Source organism: Bos mutus, chromosome 28 (genome assembly GCF_027580195.1).
Source record: "Bos mutus isolate GX-2022 chromosome 28, NWIPB_WYAK_1.1, whole genome shotgun sequence".
Lineage (NCBI taxonomy): Eukaryota > Metazoa > Chordata > Mammalia > Artiodactyla > Bovidae > Bos > Bos mutus.
In genome coordinates, this window is record NC_091644.1 from 14722990 (window position 1) to 14736993 (window position 14004).

At 37.3% G+C, this 14004-nt stretch overlaps 1 protein-coding gene across 2 annotated transcripts in view; it reads right to left on the reverse strand.

The window, feature by feature from the left end:
- The window catches only part of SAMD8 (sterile alpha motif domain containing 8), a 57508-nt gene that overhangs the window by 14251 nt on the left and 29253 nt on the right, over positions 1–14004 (reverse strand). The window contains exons 2-3 of one of the 2 annotated variants that reach the window (XM_070364431.1): positions 13404–13996; positions 3407–3502 (exon numbers count right to left, since the gene is read on the reverse strand). In XM_070364431.1, the coding sequence (XP_070220532.1) occupies positions 3407–3502; positions 13404–13996 (689 nt within the window). The remainder of the gene's footprint in view (positions 1–3406; positions 3503–13403; positions 13997–14004) is intronic. The other variant, XM_070364432.1, reaches the window with a different exon arrangement.

Below are 14004 nucleotides of genomic sequence, written 5' to 3' on the forward strand. Positions count from 1 at the left end.
CACATGCAGCTCGCACCCACCATGTTGGACACTGCAGACCTAAGAGCGTCATTTTACTTTAAGAAAATATGACTAAGAAAAAGCAAAAGTTACACAAGAAAGAAGATAGTCCCTCGCCTGACACTTAGCTTAGTGTTAGTTAACATTACTCATATATTGTCATAACTTATTTACTTAATGAGAAGTAAAGTTAAATATGTGATTCTAGGGAATTTTTTTGCTCATTAATGACACTGTAAATTGGTTAATAACTAATTATATAATAAACTCTCTAATTTCTCTTAAATTTAAGCCATAAAACACTGTTTTTTAATACTAAGTTTTACATTAAGCACATCTCTAACAAAAACTTTAAAGTGCATGAAATCACTTGTACTGTTAATTTTTTTTAATGTCTTAAGCGAAAACAGATTAGAAGATTCTTAAGTACAGAGACTTTGCTTATACATTTTTTAAATGCTCCTCCCACCCACCCTCAAAAAAGTACTGAACACAAGGTTAGGTAAGTTTCAAACTGCAGTGTGTACACCTGGGATGGAGACCAGAAATCTGGATTTAATTTTTTTCACTTCAAATATACTTCTGCTTTATTGTCTTTCTCCTCTCCTCAAGGAACTAATTATCCATAAGTTACACCTTTTTCAGGCTATCCCCTCAGTATTCCAAAAAATTTAATCTATTTTCTATCTTTAAAAATATATTTTCTTCAAATTATCTTCTGATTCATTAATCCCCTCTTCTGCTGGATTCAACCAGATGTCATACTCATTACTGAATTTTCAATTTCATGGATTTTAAAAAGTGTGTTTGCTTCTAGAGTTTCCATTTTATTCTGTTAAAATTATCTTGAACATAGTCAGCAGGGGCTTTCCTGGTGGCTTCCCTGCTGGCTCAGACGGTACAGAATCTGCCTGCAATGCAGGACACTGTTTGGTCCCTGGGTTGGGAAGATCCCCTGGAGAAGCGAATGGCAACCTACTCCAGTATTCTTGCCTGGGACATCCCATGGTCAGAGGAACTTGGCAGGCTACAGTCCATGGGGTCGCAAAGAGTTGGCGACTAGTGAGCTACTTATACTAGTCAGCAGAATTACTTTAAAATCTGTGTCTGGTACCTCCATTTTCTGGATCCACTGTGGGTCTATTCCATTATTTATTGTATCTCTTAAATTTTAATCATATTCTCTTACATACTTGTGTGCTTTTTTTTTATTATTTACTTGAGTGCCAGATATTGTATATAAAATTTTTTAGAGTTAAATTTATTGATAAGTCTATACTGTCTTCCCAAAGAGAGATCTGATATCTCTTTTGGCAAGTTGTTAAGGGATTTAACAATCTGGGGTCACTTTAATACAATTTTAGAAACTGAAATTATTTCAGATTAGGTTTCCGTCTCTGCAGGATCTGCTTCATTTCTGGTTCACTACTGAAGCTGTGGTACTATAATAAAGAAGAAAAGAAGATAAGAAAGAGAAGAACTAACACTGAATGGAGAGGGTCCCAACTCAAAGCAGAAGGATTCTACCATTTCTTACTTTTCTTAATAGGCCCTGCTCTCCAACATTTTGAGAAACCACAGGAGCCTAAATTGAACACACTATCATCCAGAGAAGAATTAAATTTGTTGAGAGTCAGTTAGCACTACTGACTTGAGAACAGTCTAGCCCATTCCAACATCCACAGCTTAATCTGGGAGTTCTCCTATCAGCCACTCAACTTTGTTACATACCTAAGGCTTAGTCTCCTTATCTCAGCTTTGGCAATACAACCAGTGTAACCCTGCTTTTTTCAAAGATGTGTATTCATTCCTCTGATTTTACATCATAGGTTATTTTTTCTTTGTTTTCTTCTTCACGTGTATGTGTGTTTGGGGATCTTTGGGATTTTTCTGTCTTCCTGCAAGCTCAGTGATGCAATAAAAATATCTTAACACAAGATTTATGGAGAATTTTCTTATCATATGGTGGAAAGTCCAGAGCAAAGGTTTCTGCCTTCTTTCTTCCAAGTTATCATTTTGTGAGGTTTTTAAAGAAGATAACAAAGAACCTGGGTTTTAACGAGAGCCCAGGTGATTCTAATGAAAGTGGCACAAAGACCACTTTGAGAAACACTTTGTTTGACTAAGTAAACATCAAAACTTGCATTTAGTTGCTGCACTTTGCCAAACCTACCAAGGTTTCCTATATAAACTCAATTCTTGTTTTGAAAGAGTGGATCAATTCAGATCTACAGGGTCTTGTGAGGCAAAGTTAAATCAGAAAGCAGCAGTGATACACGTGTTTTTAAACCACTTCTGGTTTTAAGCAATCTAGTTATAAATATTCCTGCAGAGTAAAAGAGAATGAAGTGCAATATGGCCTAAAAGTGTGACAACAGCAATCGTCAAACTTTCTTTTCACCTTCAAAGCAATGAAATAACTGCTGCTTAGGAGCAAAAGCCCATTGCTGTGGTTTACCTTAAGCACCTCCTGGTGAGGAGAAAGAATAAAAAATCAAGCAAATGTCCCTATTCTTCTTCAGTATCCAAAGACAACAGACAGAAGATCCACAAACTTTGTCAGTTCTTTAATTTTTTCTTTACTATGCCTTAATCCTTGTTGCTTATATATTTTATATTACAGTACTGTGGTGTGTATCTGTTAATTCCATACTCTTAATTTATTCTCACCCTTCCTTTCTCACACACATACTTCCCCTTTGCTAACCATAAGTTTGTTTTCTATGTCTGTGAGTCTGTTTTTCTGTTGTACATAAATCAATTTATATTGCTTTTTAGAGTTCACACTATGTCTTATTTTTTAAATAATTTCCCCTTTTTAATTATATAAGAAAGGAGCCTTCTCTTATGCTTCTCTTTCTTTTTTAATGAAAAAATTCTTCCCTTTATATTTCTTGTGAAAGTACAAAAGAAGCACCTTTCCTATTCAGCAATTTCCTATATTATCTATAGTAAACTACACTTGCTAGATGTGCATGATGTGCAAAATGATCTCTCTTTTTACTGGGCCTCCTTCAAGCAGAGAATAGTTTCTTCCACCCCAACATCTGCCAGAAGACTGTTCCCTGGAGGGGTCCCAACCCTTCTATAGACAGTGACATTTCCAATTTGCTTACAGAGAAAGGGAAGGCTAGACTTAGACTGTTAGTAGTTAGCCCATGGCTATATATCACCATCTTTCCCTGCAAAACATATTTGGAATATTACTAAATATATAGGTACTACCTCAGGTTGACTCTTTTGCCGATCAAACCCAAAATATTTTTCTGTACCAATAACTGTAATGTTATAATAACTAGAGAAGGAAATTAATAAGGAAACAGCAAAGGAAGAAACAAGGTTTGATGACCTTTACGTAAGATAGTCAAAACATTTTCAGTCTTGTAATTTTAAATAAGAGAGGTACCTGTGCTTGTGAAGAAGAAGAACCAGGAGCCAAATATAGCACAGAATCATGCCACATACTTCTGTCATGGCAAAGGCCCATGGAATTCTAGGAACGCTGGAAAGGAAGAAAGTTACATTTTTGGACTGACATGAAGTACATGTATGCAAATGGTGCCACCCTTTTCAATAAGATACTCTTCTAATAATGACCTTAAAAGTATTTTCTTGGGACTTCCCTGGTGGTCCAGTGGCTAAGACTCCGTGCTCCTAAGGCTGAGGACCAGGGTTCGGTTCCTGGTCAGGAAACTAGATCCCACATGCTGCAACTAAGATCTGGCTCAGCCAAATAAAGAAATATTAAAAAAAAAAAAAAAAAAAAAGGTATTTTCTTTATCTGTTACTTCTTTTAGAAGATGGTATCTGGAAAACCTGAGGAAAAAAAAACTATTTCATAAAATAGTTTTATGAAACTATTTGAACCTCTTTTGTCTGTGATTCCCAGTTATGGTTCTCTGCAGAGAAGTTACAACTCTTTTCTCCTTCCCCATAGCATGACAGACCCAGATACAGGACTGCTCCCAAAAGGGAAGGGGGGAAAAGGCTCACTTCTTAAATGATATGCATTTCAGAATCCACACTGTCAGGACTTGAACTCAACTACTCTTTTTTTTGGTTGTTTGTTTAGTGTATTTTGTTTTCAAAGTAAATAGAATTTTTGTTTCGTTTTACTTCTTTTCTTGTCTCTCTCTGCCCTCCTTTGTTTTATATTTCTGTTTCTTCTGTCTTTTCCATTGATCTCTCTTTCCATACTAAATCTGCAGCGCCTGTGATTACCCACCAGTAAAAGACGTGTCACTTTTCTCAATTAAAAAGAAAGAAGGGGGTGGGGAGAAGAAGAGGAAGAAAAAGAACAAGGAAGAAAAATAAAGGAGGAGGAATGAGAAGTGTGGTGGAAGAAGACGACGGAAATGAATTACTCCAAATAGGTCATCACTGAATGATAAGATTATTGAGTTGTATTTTTATTCTTTGTTAATTTACACTAAAATTTTCCATACTATGGCACATTAATTTTATAACTAAGGAACTAAAGGTATTTTAAAAAAGAAAACATGAAATCTGGAAGATATTAACAGTCTACTCAAACCTTACTCAGAGTAACTGAAGAGAGAGAATCATCTTCATTCAGGGACTCATCTTTTACCTATTACCTCAAAAAAAAATTCCTCTTGTGTATTTTTAATCTGTTGTTGCCTTATTTATCTAGCATTATGGGGAAAAAGGTTATTTCACATAATACAAATTTTCAGATAAAAGATTCCTTTAAATGACTTCTAAAACCTTAAAACTTTTAAAACAATTTTTAAAAAGGTATATATGTAAATGGGCTTCCTTGGTGGCTAAGATAGTAAAGAATCCACCTGAAATGTAGGAGACCTGGGCTCGATCCCAGGGTAGGGAAGATCCCCTGGAGGAGGGCATGGCAACCCACTCCAGTATTCTTGGCTGGAGAATCCCCATGGACAGAGTAGCCTGGGGCTATAGTTCATGGAGTCCTAAAGAGTCAGACACAACCGAGCAACAAAGCACACAGTTTTTATGGTAAAAGTAAAAACTTTTACTGCCTCACCCTCAGCCTAAATGTAATTCTTGCTCCCCAAAGGCAATCACTTTCATTCTTGTGTTTTATTTGACATTGTATCTTCTGATAACACACACAAAAGCACATACAAATACACACACACACTCTCTCTCTCCCATGCTCTCAATATTATTTCATAATTCTGTTTCAAATAATTTTTGGCTTTTACTTAATGTAAAATTTTAAGTGTAGTTCACAATGGAGTATTACTCAGCCATTAAAAAGAATACATTTGAATCAGTTCTAATGAGGTGGATGAAACTGGAGCCTATTATACAGAGTGAAGTAAGCCAGAAGGAAAAACATAAATACAGTATACTAATGCATATATATGGAATTTAGAAAGATGGTAACAATAACCCGGTGTACGAGACAGCAAAAGAGACACTGATGTATAGAACAGTCTTATGGACTCTGTGGGAGAGGGAGAGGGTGGGAAGATTTGGGAGAATGGCAATGAAACATGTAAAATATCATGTAGGAAACGAGTTGCCAGTCCAGGTTCGATGCATGATGCTGGATGCTTGGGGCTGGTGCACTGGGACGGCCCAGAGGGATGGTATGGGGAGGGAGGAGGGAGGAGGGAGGAGGGTTCGGGATGGGGAACACATGTATACCTGTGGCGGATTCATTTTGATATTTGGCAAAACTAATACAATTATGTAAAGTTTAAAAATAAAATAAAATTAGAAAAAAAAATAAAAAAATAAAATTTTAAGTGTAGTTCATAGTTAAGATAATGGAATACAATCTCTCATAAAACTTTTTACAATTCTCTGGAGCTAGGAACTTCCTGTTCTGTTTCTTGGGTGCCTATCACCAATTCACCTCCAGACTATTCTATCAATATCAAGAAATTGAGAATTGAGATAGAGAAATCTATCCAAGAGCTCCTTCTTTAGAAAGCCTGCATTTTCTACTCCTTCTGCATGGTGTTTCTTAGAGTAAAACTTAACCCTCATCTTGGGAATTCTTTTCTATATTGGATACACTATTTCCTGAATCCCATGTCCTCCTCTGGAGAAGGCAATGGCACCCCAACTCCAGTACTTTTGCCTGGAAAATCCCGTGGACGGAGGAGCCTGGTGGGCTGCAGTCCATGGGGTCGCTAGAGTCGGACACGACTGAGTGACTTCACTTTCACTTTTCACTTTCATGCACTGGAGAAGGAAATGGCAACCCACTCCAGTGTTCTTGCCTGGAGAGTCCCAGGGACGGGGAAGCCTGGTGGGCGGCCGTCTCTGGGGTCGCACAGAGTCGGACACGACTGAAGTGACTTAGCAGCAATAGCAGCAGCATGTCCTCCTCTTTCTCAATTTACTTCTTAGTTTTGATGTAGTGTATCCTTGAATTATTTTCTCAGATGAGGGACTACAAGATGAACTTGTTTTTAATGTCAAATCTACTGAGGTTTAATTTAAAAATTCACCATTTTTAGCTATAGAGTTCCATGAGTCTTGACAAACATTCGGTCATGAATCACCACTACAATAAAGATACGGAACACTTTCATCACTCCAAAAGCTTCTCGTGTCCCTTCACTGTCATCAGTCTCCTCCTTTACTTTCAGCTGTGCGGCCATCACTGATCTGACTTCTGATGCCTACAGGTTTGCCTTTTCTAGAATGGCATATAAAGGCAATCAAACAATGTTTGTCCAAACACCTTTTGTATCTGGCTATTTTCATGTAATATATTTCAGATTCATCCATGTAACTGTGTGTACAATTCTTTGTCCACAATTTCCTTATCCATTCACAAGCTATGGGTATTCTGGGCTATTTCCAGGTTTGGGTGATTATGAACAGGTCTTTGCATGGACATACGTTTTCATTTTTCTTGGGCAAATACCTAGGAATGACATCATTGAGTTCTATGTTAAGAATATGTTTAACTTCTTAAGAAACTATCAAGAGCTTCCCTGGTGGCTCAGTGGTAGAGAATCTGCCTGCCAGTGCAGGAGACGGGTTCAATCCCTGATCTGGGAAGATCCCACACGCTGTGGAGCTACTAAGTTCATGTGCCACAACTACCGAGCCTGTGCTCTGGAGCGGGGACCCCCAACTACTGAGCCCATGTGCCACAACCTATTAATACTGAAGTCAGTGCACCCTCCAGTATCTACAGTCCTTTTCTCTTCTGCAGGTTTTCCACGGAGAGGAATTTGTTCCCTTGCTTGGAGGATTGGGGCTGGTATGACTGGGGATGGGAAGTTAGTCTGGCTACTTAAGGAAGGGAGCTTGAAGTCTTGTGATCAGTCCATAGATTTATAGTTAATCACCTTGAAAATACAATGAAACACGCCCCTTTGTTCTCATCTGGGAATGGTGTCCCCGAGTCCAGAGACCCTCCCATCAACTATGTTCGAGAACAAACTACCTGTCTTCAGTTGCAGTAGAACAGGTCTTAAATAGATTTTTAACCAGTTCTCCCATATTTAGCTTCTATCTATACCCTGTCTTGAGAGATGCTTAATGCCTCTTGTTTTGAAAGTTTTTCTGGAGCACCGCAGTACCAATAAACTCACCTCTTAGGCGCTGCTAGTCCTTAATCTCACAATAGGCACTTAGCTTTCTACTTTACAAATTTTCATTATTATCACTGCTTCTGCCTTCATTGGATTATTGGGAACCACCATCTCTGCTTTTTCCTGTTTGTTTTTTAGTGAAGCATTGTAAGGAAATTGTCAAATGTGTTTTCAATATCTCAAATTTATTTTGATGTAATGTTTTCTAAAGTGCAGTATACATGTTTTTCCTTTTTTTTCGGGATATAATTTAATTTTCCTTCATAATTCAGAGTCATTACTATGAACACAGACTATTACACTGGACAAGGTAATGACCTCAGGGACTACTGAGAAATTAAAGGCAGTTAAGCCTGAGATTGATGTGGCTTTTCCATAATTTATGTGTGCTTTTTACAGTGCTTCTGTTTCCTCCCTTGTTATTATGGTTATTAGCTATCTCTCCTCACATGTAAGTGGGCCTGCCTCTAAAAGCATCTGTTTCCTAATTTTTTGTTTATGATGTGCTGAAGCTCTTGGAATTGTGTCAAGTAAGCTTGACACAACAAAGATCACTGTGAAAGTGATTAGGAATGTTCCCAAGGGAAAATCATAGAGTAATGGGGAAATGAGATCAGGAAGGCAAGGAAGCAAGGCAAGGGTGAAACATCAAGCAAACCTCTGTGGTAAACTCAGGCAAGGGCAACTTTGGCTCAGTTCTGTGGGGAACCTGGGAGACAGTGCAGGTCCAACCTAAAAGCTGTTCCTAACTTGGGCAAAGAGAAATGAAATACATATACCCAACCTCACATCATCGGTTAAGAGCTGCTGCTAAGGATGGAAAGTTCCAAGCATGTCTGGTTCTCTTTTTAAGCAGGCAAAGTGTATCCCAGCAGCCCAAGAGCAGTCCTCTAACAAAGACACACAACTGCTGGATGCTGGGAGTATAAATGTGCAAGAAAATGGAAAAGCAATCCAAGAGGATATGGAAGGAATGCTGACAGCTCCTGCTACTATTCTCCTGTGAATGAAGCTGATATTCAGGAGCATGAGGCTTTGTAGCTGGTGGCACTGTAGCATGTTAGGCAAAATTTGGTTTCAAATCCCCATTGCAAACTGAAAACATATGTCCATACACAACTCTGTATATGAATGTTCATAGCAGAAGTATCAATAGTAGCCAAAAAGTGAACCCAACTCAAACATTCATCAATTAATGAATGGATAAGCTAAATGCAGTATATCCATACAATGAAATAATATTCTGTAATAAAAAGGAATGGTGTACAGATGCATACTACTCATATGGAAGAATCTTAGAAACAGTATGCTAAATTAAAGAAGCCAGACACAAAGTAAGGCCACATGTTGTGTACGGCCATTATATGAAATGTCCACAAGAAATCCATAGAAAGTAGATCTGCTTGCCAGAGCCTAGAGGGAGAAGGGAAATGGGGTGGGACTGATAATATGACTTTATTTAGAGTGTTGAAAATGTTCTGGAAGTAGTGGTGATGGCTGCACAACTTTATAAATATACTAAAACCCACTCAATTGTACACTTTAAAATAAAATCCTCATGATCACTTCCCCTCTTTTTTCTCATTATGCCTTGTTATAGTCATCTACAGAACCTCAGCATTCATTCTCTGATTTGAGATTTGAGTTTTTGGTTCAATATCACTCCAAAGCTTCTTTTGTTGTGATATTTGTTCTTCTCACTCCTCTTTTTACTTTTCCTCCAACTTCTTCTTTGACTCCACTTCAGTGACCTACACCCACTGTTATAAATTGGATCTTGTCATCACCAAGATTATTCTTCACAGCTCAAGGTCAAGAATCCTATACTAACCAACATTTCTTGTTTTTCCATCTTACTCCTCCTAGTTCTCCAACTTTAATAATTCTGAGACCCAAAATCCATAGATCTTAATAACACTTCTTCTGTCCTTCACCTACTTCATATCCTCCCATACCTCCTTATCCACCTAAGTCAGTCATTATACTCACTCTCTTTCTTCTTCTTCCTTTACTGTACTGCCTAGCAAAGTTTTGACCCCACCAAAATCCAACTATCTACCTAGTCTATACCTGTATCTGTGCAGTTGAGTGGTGAAAAAACACGAAGTCAACCTATTAACTTCAAGCAGGCCCTTAGTGCTGCTGCTACATCACACAAGTCTATTCATTCATAGACGGCCATTTCACACTTATCCTTTCTCCTCAAACCTCTGACCTTCTCTCTCTTCTAAATCTGTTTTCAGAGAAGATAAAGACAATCAGCAGAGTACTTCCTCATGCTCTACCAACACAACTGGCAATCTTATATCTGTTTCCATATTTTCTATCCTCCCCTGTTATGAATGAATAGATCATGTCACTAAGAAAGACCTGCCTCACCCACCTACAAGATCCAAGCCCTTGTTATCTACTTAAGGACATTACTCCATCAATTATACCCTCTCATATTCTTTCCCTTAAATTGGGTCATTCCCATCATCAGTACAACAGCCACGCTATACAATATGGTCCATCCAAAATAAAACCCTGGTGACTCCTCTCCAAGCTACAGCTCCATTTCTCTGCTGCCCTTACAGGAAAACTTTTAGGGGCCTGTAAGACTTGATTGTTTCCAGTTTCTCTCCTCCCATTTTCCTTCTCTCTCTCACATCATTTCTTTGCCCTTCCTCTTTTTTTAACTTTGAAAAATTCTGATAACAACAACAACAAAAAACTTTAAAGAATAAACACTTTATATTTTTTATTTAAATTTATTCATTGTTTACAATAACATTTCCCCACATTTGCTTTATTTCTCTCTTTCTTTACATACCTACACACACACACACATACTTTCTCTCCGAGACTAAATCTTTCCTGAAAAGTTGCAAACATTGTGACACTTCTTCTCTAAACACTTCAACATATATGTCCTAAGATCAAGGGTACCTTCTTTATAACCCAATACACTATTATACCCAGGAAACTGTAATACTTAGTGTTATATTGTATCATTTGATATGCAATCTATATTCAAATTTTCCTAATTATCCCTAAAATGTTCTTCCAGCAGTTTTTTTTTCTTGATCAAGGATCCAATTAAAGTTCATGTACTGTGTTTGGGTTTGGCTCTTCAACTTCTCTTATAATTCCCTTGAGGAACTTCTTGGTTTTGTTTATCACTATGGGTTCATAGATTCTTAGTATATTATAATTCATTACCATCATTATGCTTCTTGATGTTCTGACTGTCCTAATTTGATTAGTGGGAGCCCCTTAAAACCAGATCTTATGTTATTTTGATAGGTTTCCATTGGTTTCCACTTCCTTGCTTTATGGCATAAGATCTATTTCATGCTCATTTTATGCTTACCATGCTCCAAACTTAAAATCAGCCATTTCTCTAAGGAGTCCTGGTCTGTTCCTTTAGTAGAGGTTGGGATTTAGGAACCATGATCTGGATGCTCATGGTGCTTCATTGCTACTGAGTTTTTCTTACAAACCATTTCATCAGTTCACAGAAATCTTCCTCATTCTTTTCTATGATTAGATAATACTCTGTTGTGTAAGTATACCACAGTGTATTCAGCCAGTTTTCTGTGGATAAGCATTTACAGTATTTCCAATATTTATAATTTTTACACATAATGTCACAATGAATAACTTTGTACATATGCTGCTTCATATGTGTGGAGATACACCTTTGGGTATATTCCAGTCTCACATTCTCTCTTGAATCCACTACAATCAGGCTTTTGCCCTGGTCAGGGTCAACAGTCATTTAACCTCATCTTACTTGACCCCTCTGTAGCATCTGACACAGTTAATTATAAATTATTCCTGTCTTCTAAAAATACTTAAAAAACAAACAAACTTGGCTTCCAGAATACTCTCTTGCTCTCTCTGCCCTGACTTCCTCAGTCTTCTTTACTGATTTTGACTTACTCTTCTGACCTCTAGATATTATACTTATTCTTGGGATCAATCTTCAATCTTCTTCCTTTCCCTTCTAAACTCACTACCTAGGAGACATTAACCAATTATCACAGTTTTACTTATGCTCGTAACTCCCAAATTTCAGCCCAGACTCTCTGAACTCTAACTCATCTTCCCATCTCTTACTTGACATCTGATTTGGTGTAAAACATACCTCAAACATGACATGTCTAAAACCAAACCCTCACTTTTTTCTCCAAGAAGTTGGAAGTCTTTCCACAGTCTTCCCACCTCTATAAAGGGCAACTTCATCCTTCCAGATGCTCAAGTCAAAAATCTTGGAATAATCCTTGAATTCTCTCTTTTTCCTACACCTTACATGCAAATCCATCAGCAAATCTTGTTGCAAACACACACACATATATGTGTGTACCACTACTATCCTAATCCAACTCACCTCATCTTTGTCTAGATGAATTCCAATAACTGAACTAACCTCTGCTTTCCCATCCCTATCCTCATGCTGTTCTCAATGCAACAACCATTAGAGTGCCCTTTTAAAATGGGCATTAGATCACTCTGCTCTTATCCTAAATGCTTTTCAATGGCTTCCCTCTTCACTTAGAATGAAAGCTAAAGTCCTTACAATTGTCAACAAGTACACAGACAGTCTGGATTCCTGTCTGCTCTTAGATCTCATCTCCAACTGTTCTCCCCATCTCTCAATTGGTGTTCCTTAAACATGCTAAGCCTACTAACAATTCAGGACTTTTGCACCCTGCTGTTTCTTCTGCCTAGAGTACTCTTATCCACATGCTATCTTCTTTACTTCCTTAGGGTCTTCTGTTGGAAAAAATGCGTACGATAAAACAGGGAAGGAGATACAAGGATCTAACAGTTTCTTAAACAGCTTTCATTCTTTTTTTTTTTCTTTTAGCATCACCCTTTCTCAAAGCTCATAGTATCCAGAGCTTTGAGAAATCTGCAACTTAGATTGGGTTGTTTCTCAGTTTTCCTGATGGCTGCTTTAGAATTAGGTTACTTTAGCTCTGCTTGTTGCTACTCACCCATCTGCTTTCAAACATTCAAAAATGTACGGCTCTCTTCTCCTCTCTTATCTGCCCTTTCCTTGTGTTTATAATTTATGACCAACAAACAAACATAACTTCTTCACTATGCTTTTTGTCAGGGCTTGAGAGAGAATAAAACATGATATATGTGTCATTCTGCCACCTTAACGTGGACACTGTAATTCACTTCATTAAAAAAAAAACCCATATACTATAAGGCACTTTCAGAAGGGTACAATATTTTATAAAAACAAACAAGATAGCAATACAAACTAAAAAGACGTTTTAAAATCACAAATATAAAAAACTATAGTTTCAAGTTTTGTTCTATTCCTATTTTTCATTTAATATACTGTATTCTTTTTTATGCACTCAGTATTTATAAACCAACAGAATACTATCAACAATCAGTTTGTAGCATCTGTGATAATTCTAATTTATTTGATGACACAGGAGACTTCCCCACATTTTTAGAAAAGCAAAACCCTGTTCATCTTTAAAAAAAAAAAAAATAATAACCTAATTCCATCTATTACAAATAACATTCCAGGAAACCCTTTTAAAATATGAAGTGCCCAAGGAGCTATAACGTAAATATAGAAAATATTACAGCTATAACATAGAAAAATAGAAATATAACATGGAAAAATAAAATAAGGAGTGGTTCTTTCTACTCATCTAGACTTAAGGTCTAGTTTAAGGGAAAAAGGCAATTCCAAAGACTATCTTTACTATTACCAGATAAAGTAAATGGAAAGTATATATCAACCAAAGCAACAGTAATAACCTAATTGTCATGAATATATTATCACTGCTATTATAACTATCTTCTACAAATTTGGTAACTAGAAAGAAAACTTACCTGTCTAAGAATATATCTGGGAGTGGTGGATAGGTCTGCATGTCAGGCACTCGCTCGTGGACAATAACCATTATGAAAGATGTAAATCCAAATACTATGAAAACATATATACAACTCAGTATGGTCTTCCAATACTCTGGGTCCAGTCTTCGAATAGAATGTTTGTTTTTACCATTCACATACTGGTACTGATCAGAATTCAAATCAGTGATGGGTCCATCACAGTCATGTGAAGGCTCCCCATTACAGAGCCACTCTGCACTCTGAAGAGCACTGATAAATGGAGTCATGGGACTCATGGGACTGTCACTGTTGTAGCCCATCTCTTCTAAAACATCAATATGTATTTTCTGCAATTTTCGAACTGAGAGCATTAACCTTTTAATGTCCCCTAAGACTTTGATTTCCAGAGGAGGAGATCGGAGATCATATTCAGTCAATGTAAGCAATGTGATTCCATCAAGTCGGTGCTTGTTGCATAAAACATCCACATACTCAAAAAAGCCTTCATCCTTCAGCCAAACAGCTACATGCTTGGTAGTCCAGCGGCGAATGCAGAGTTGATTAGGAACAGCCATTTCTTCTTCAACTGTCTGTCAAG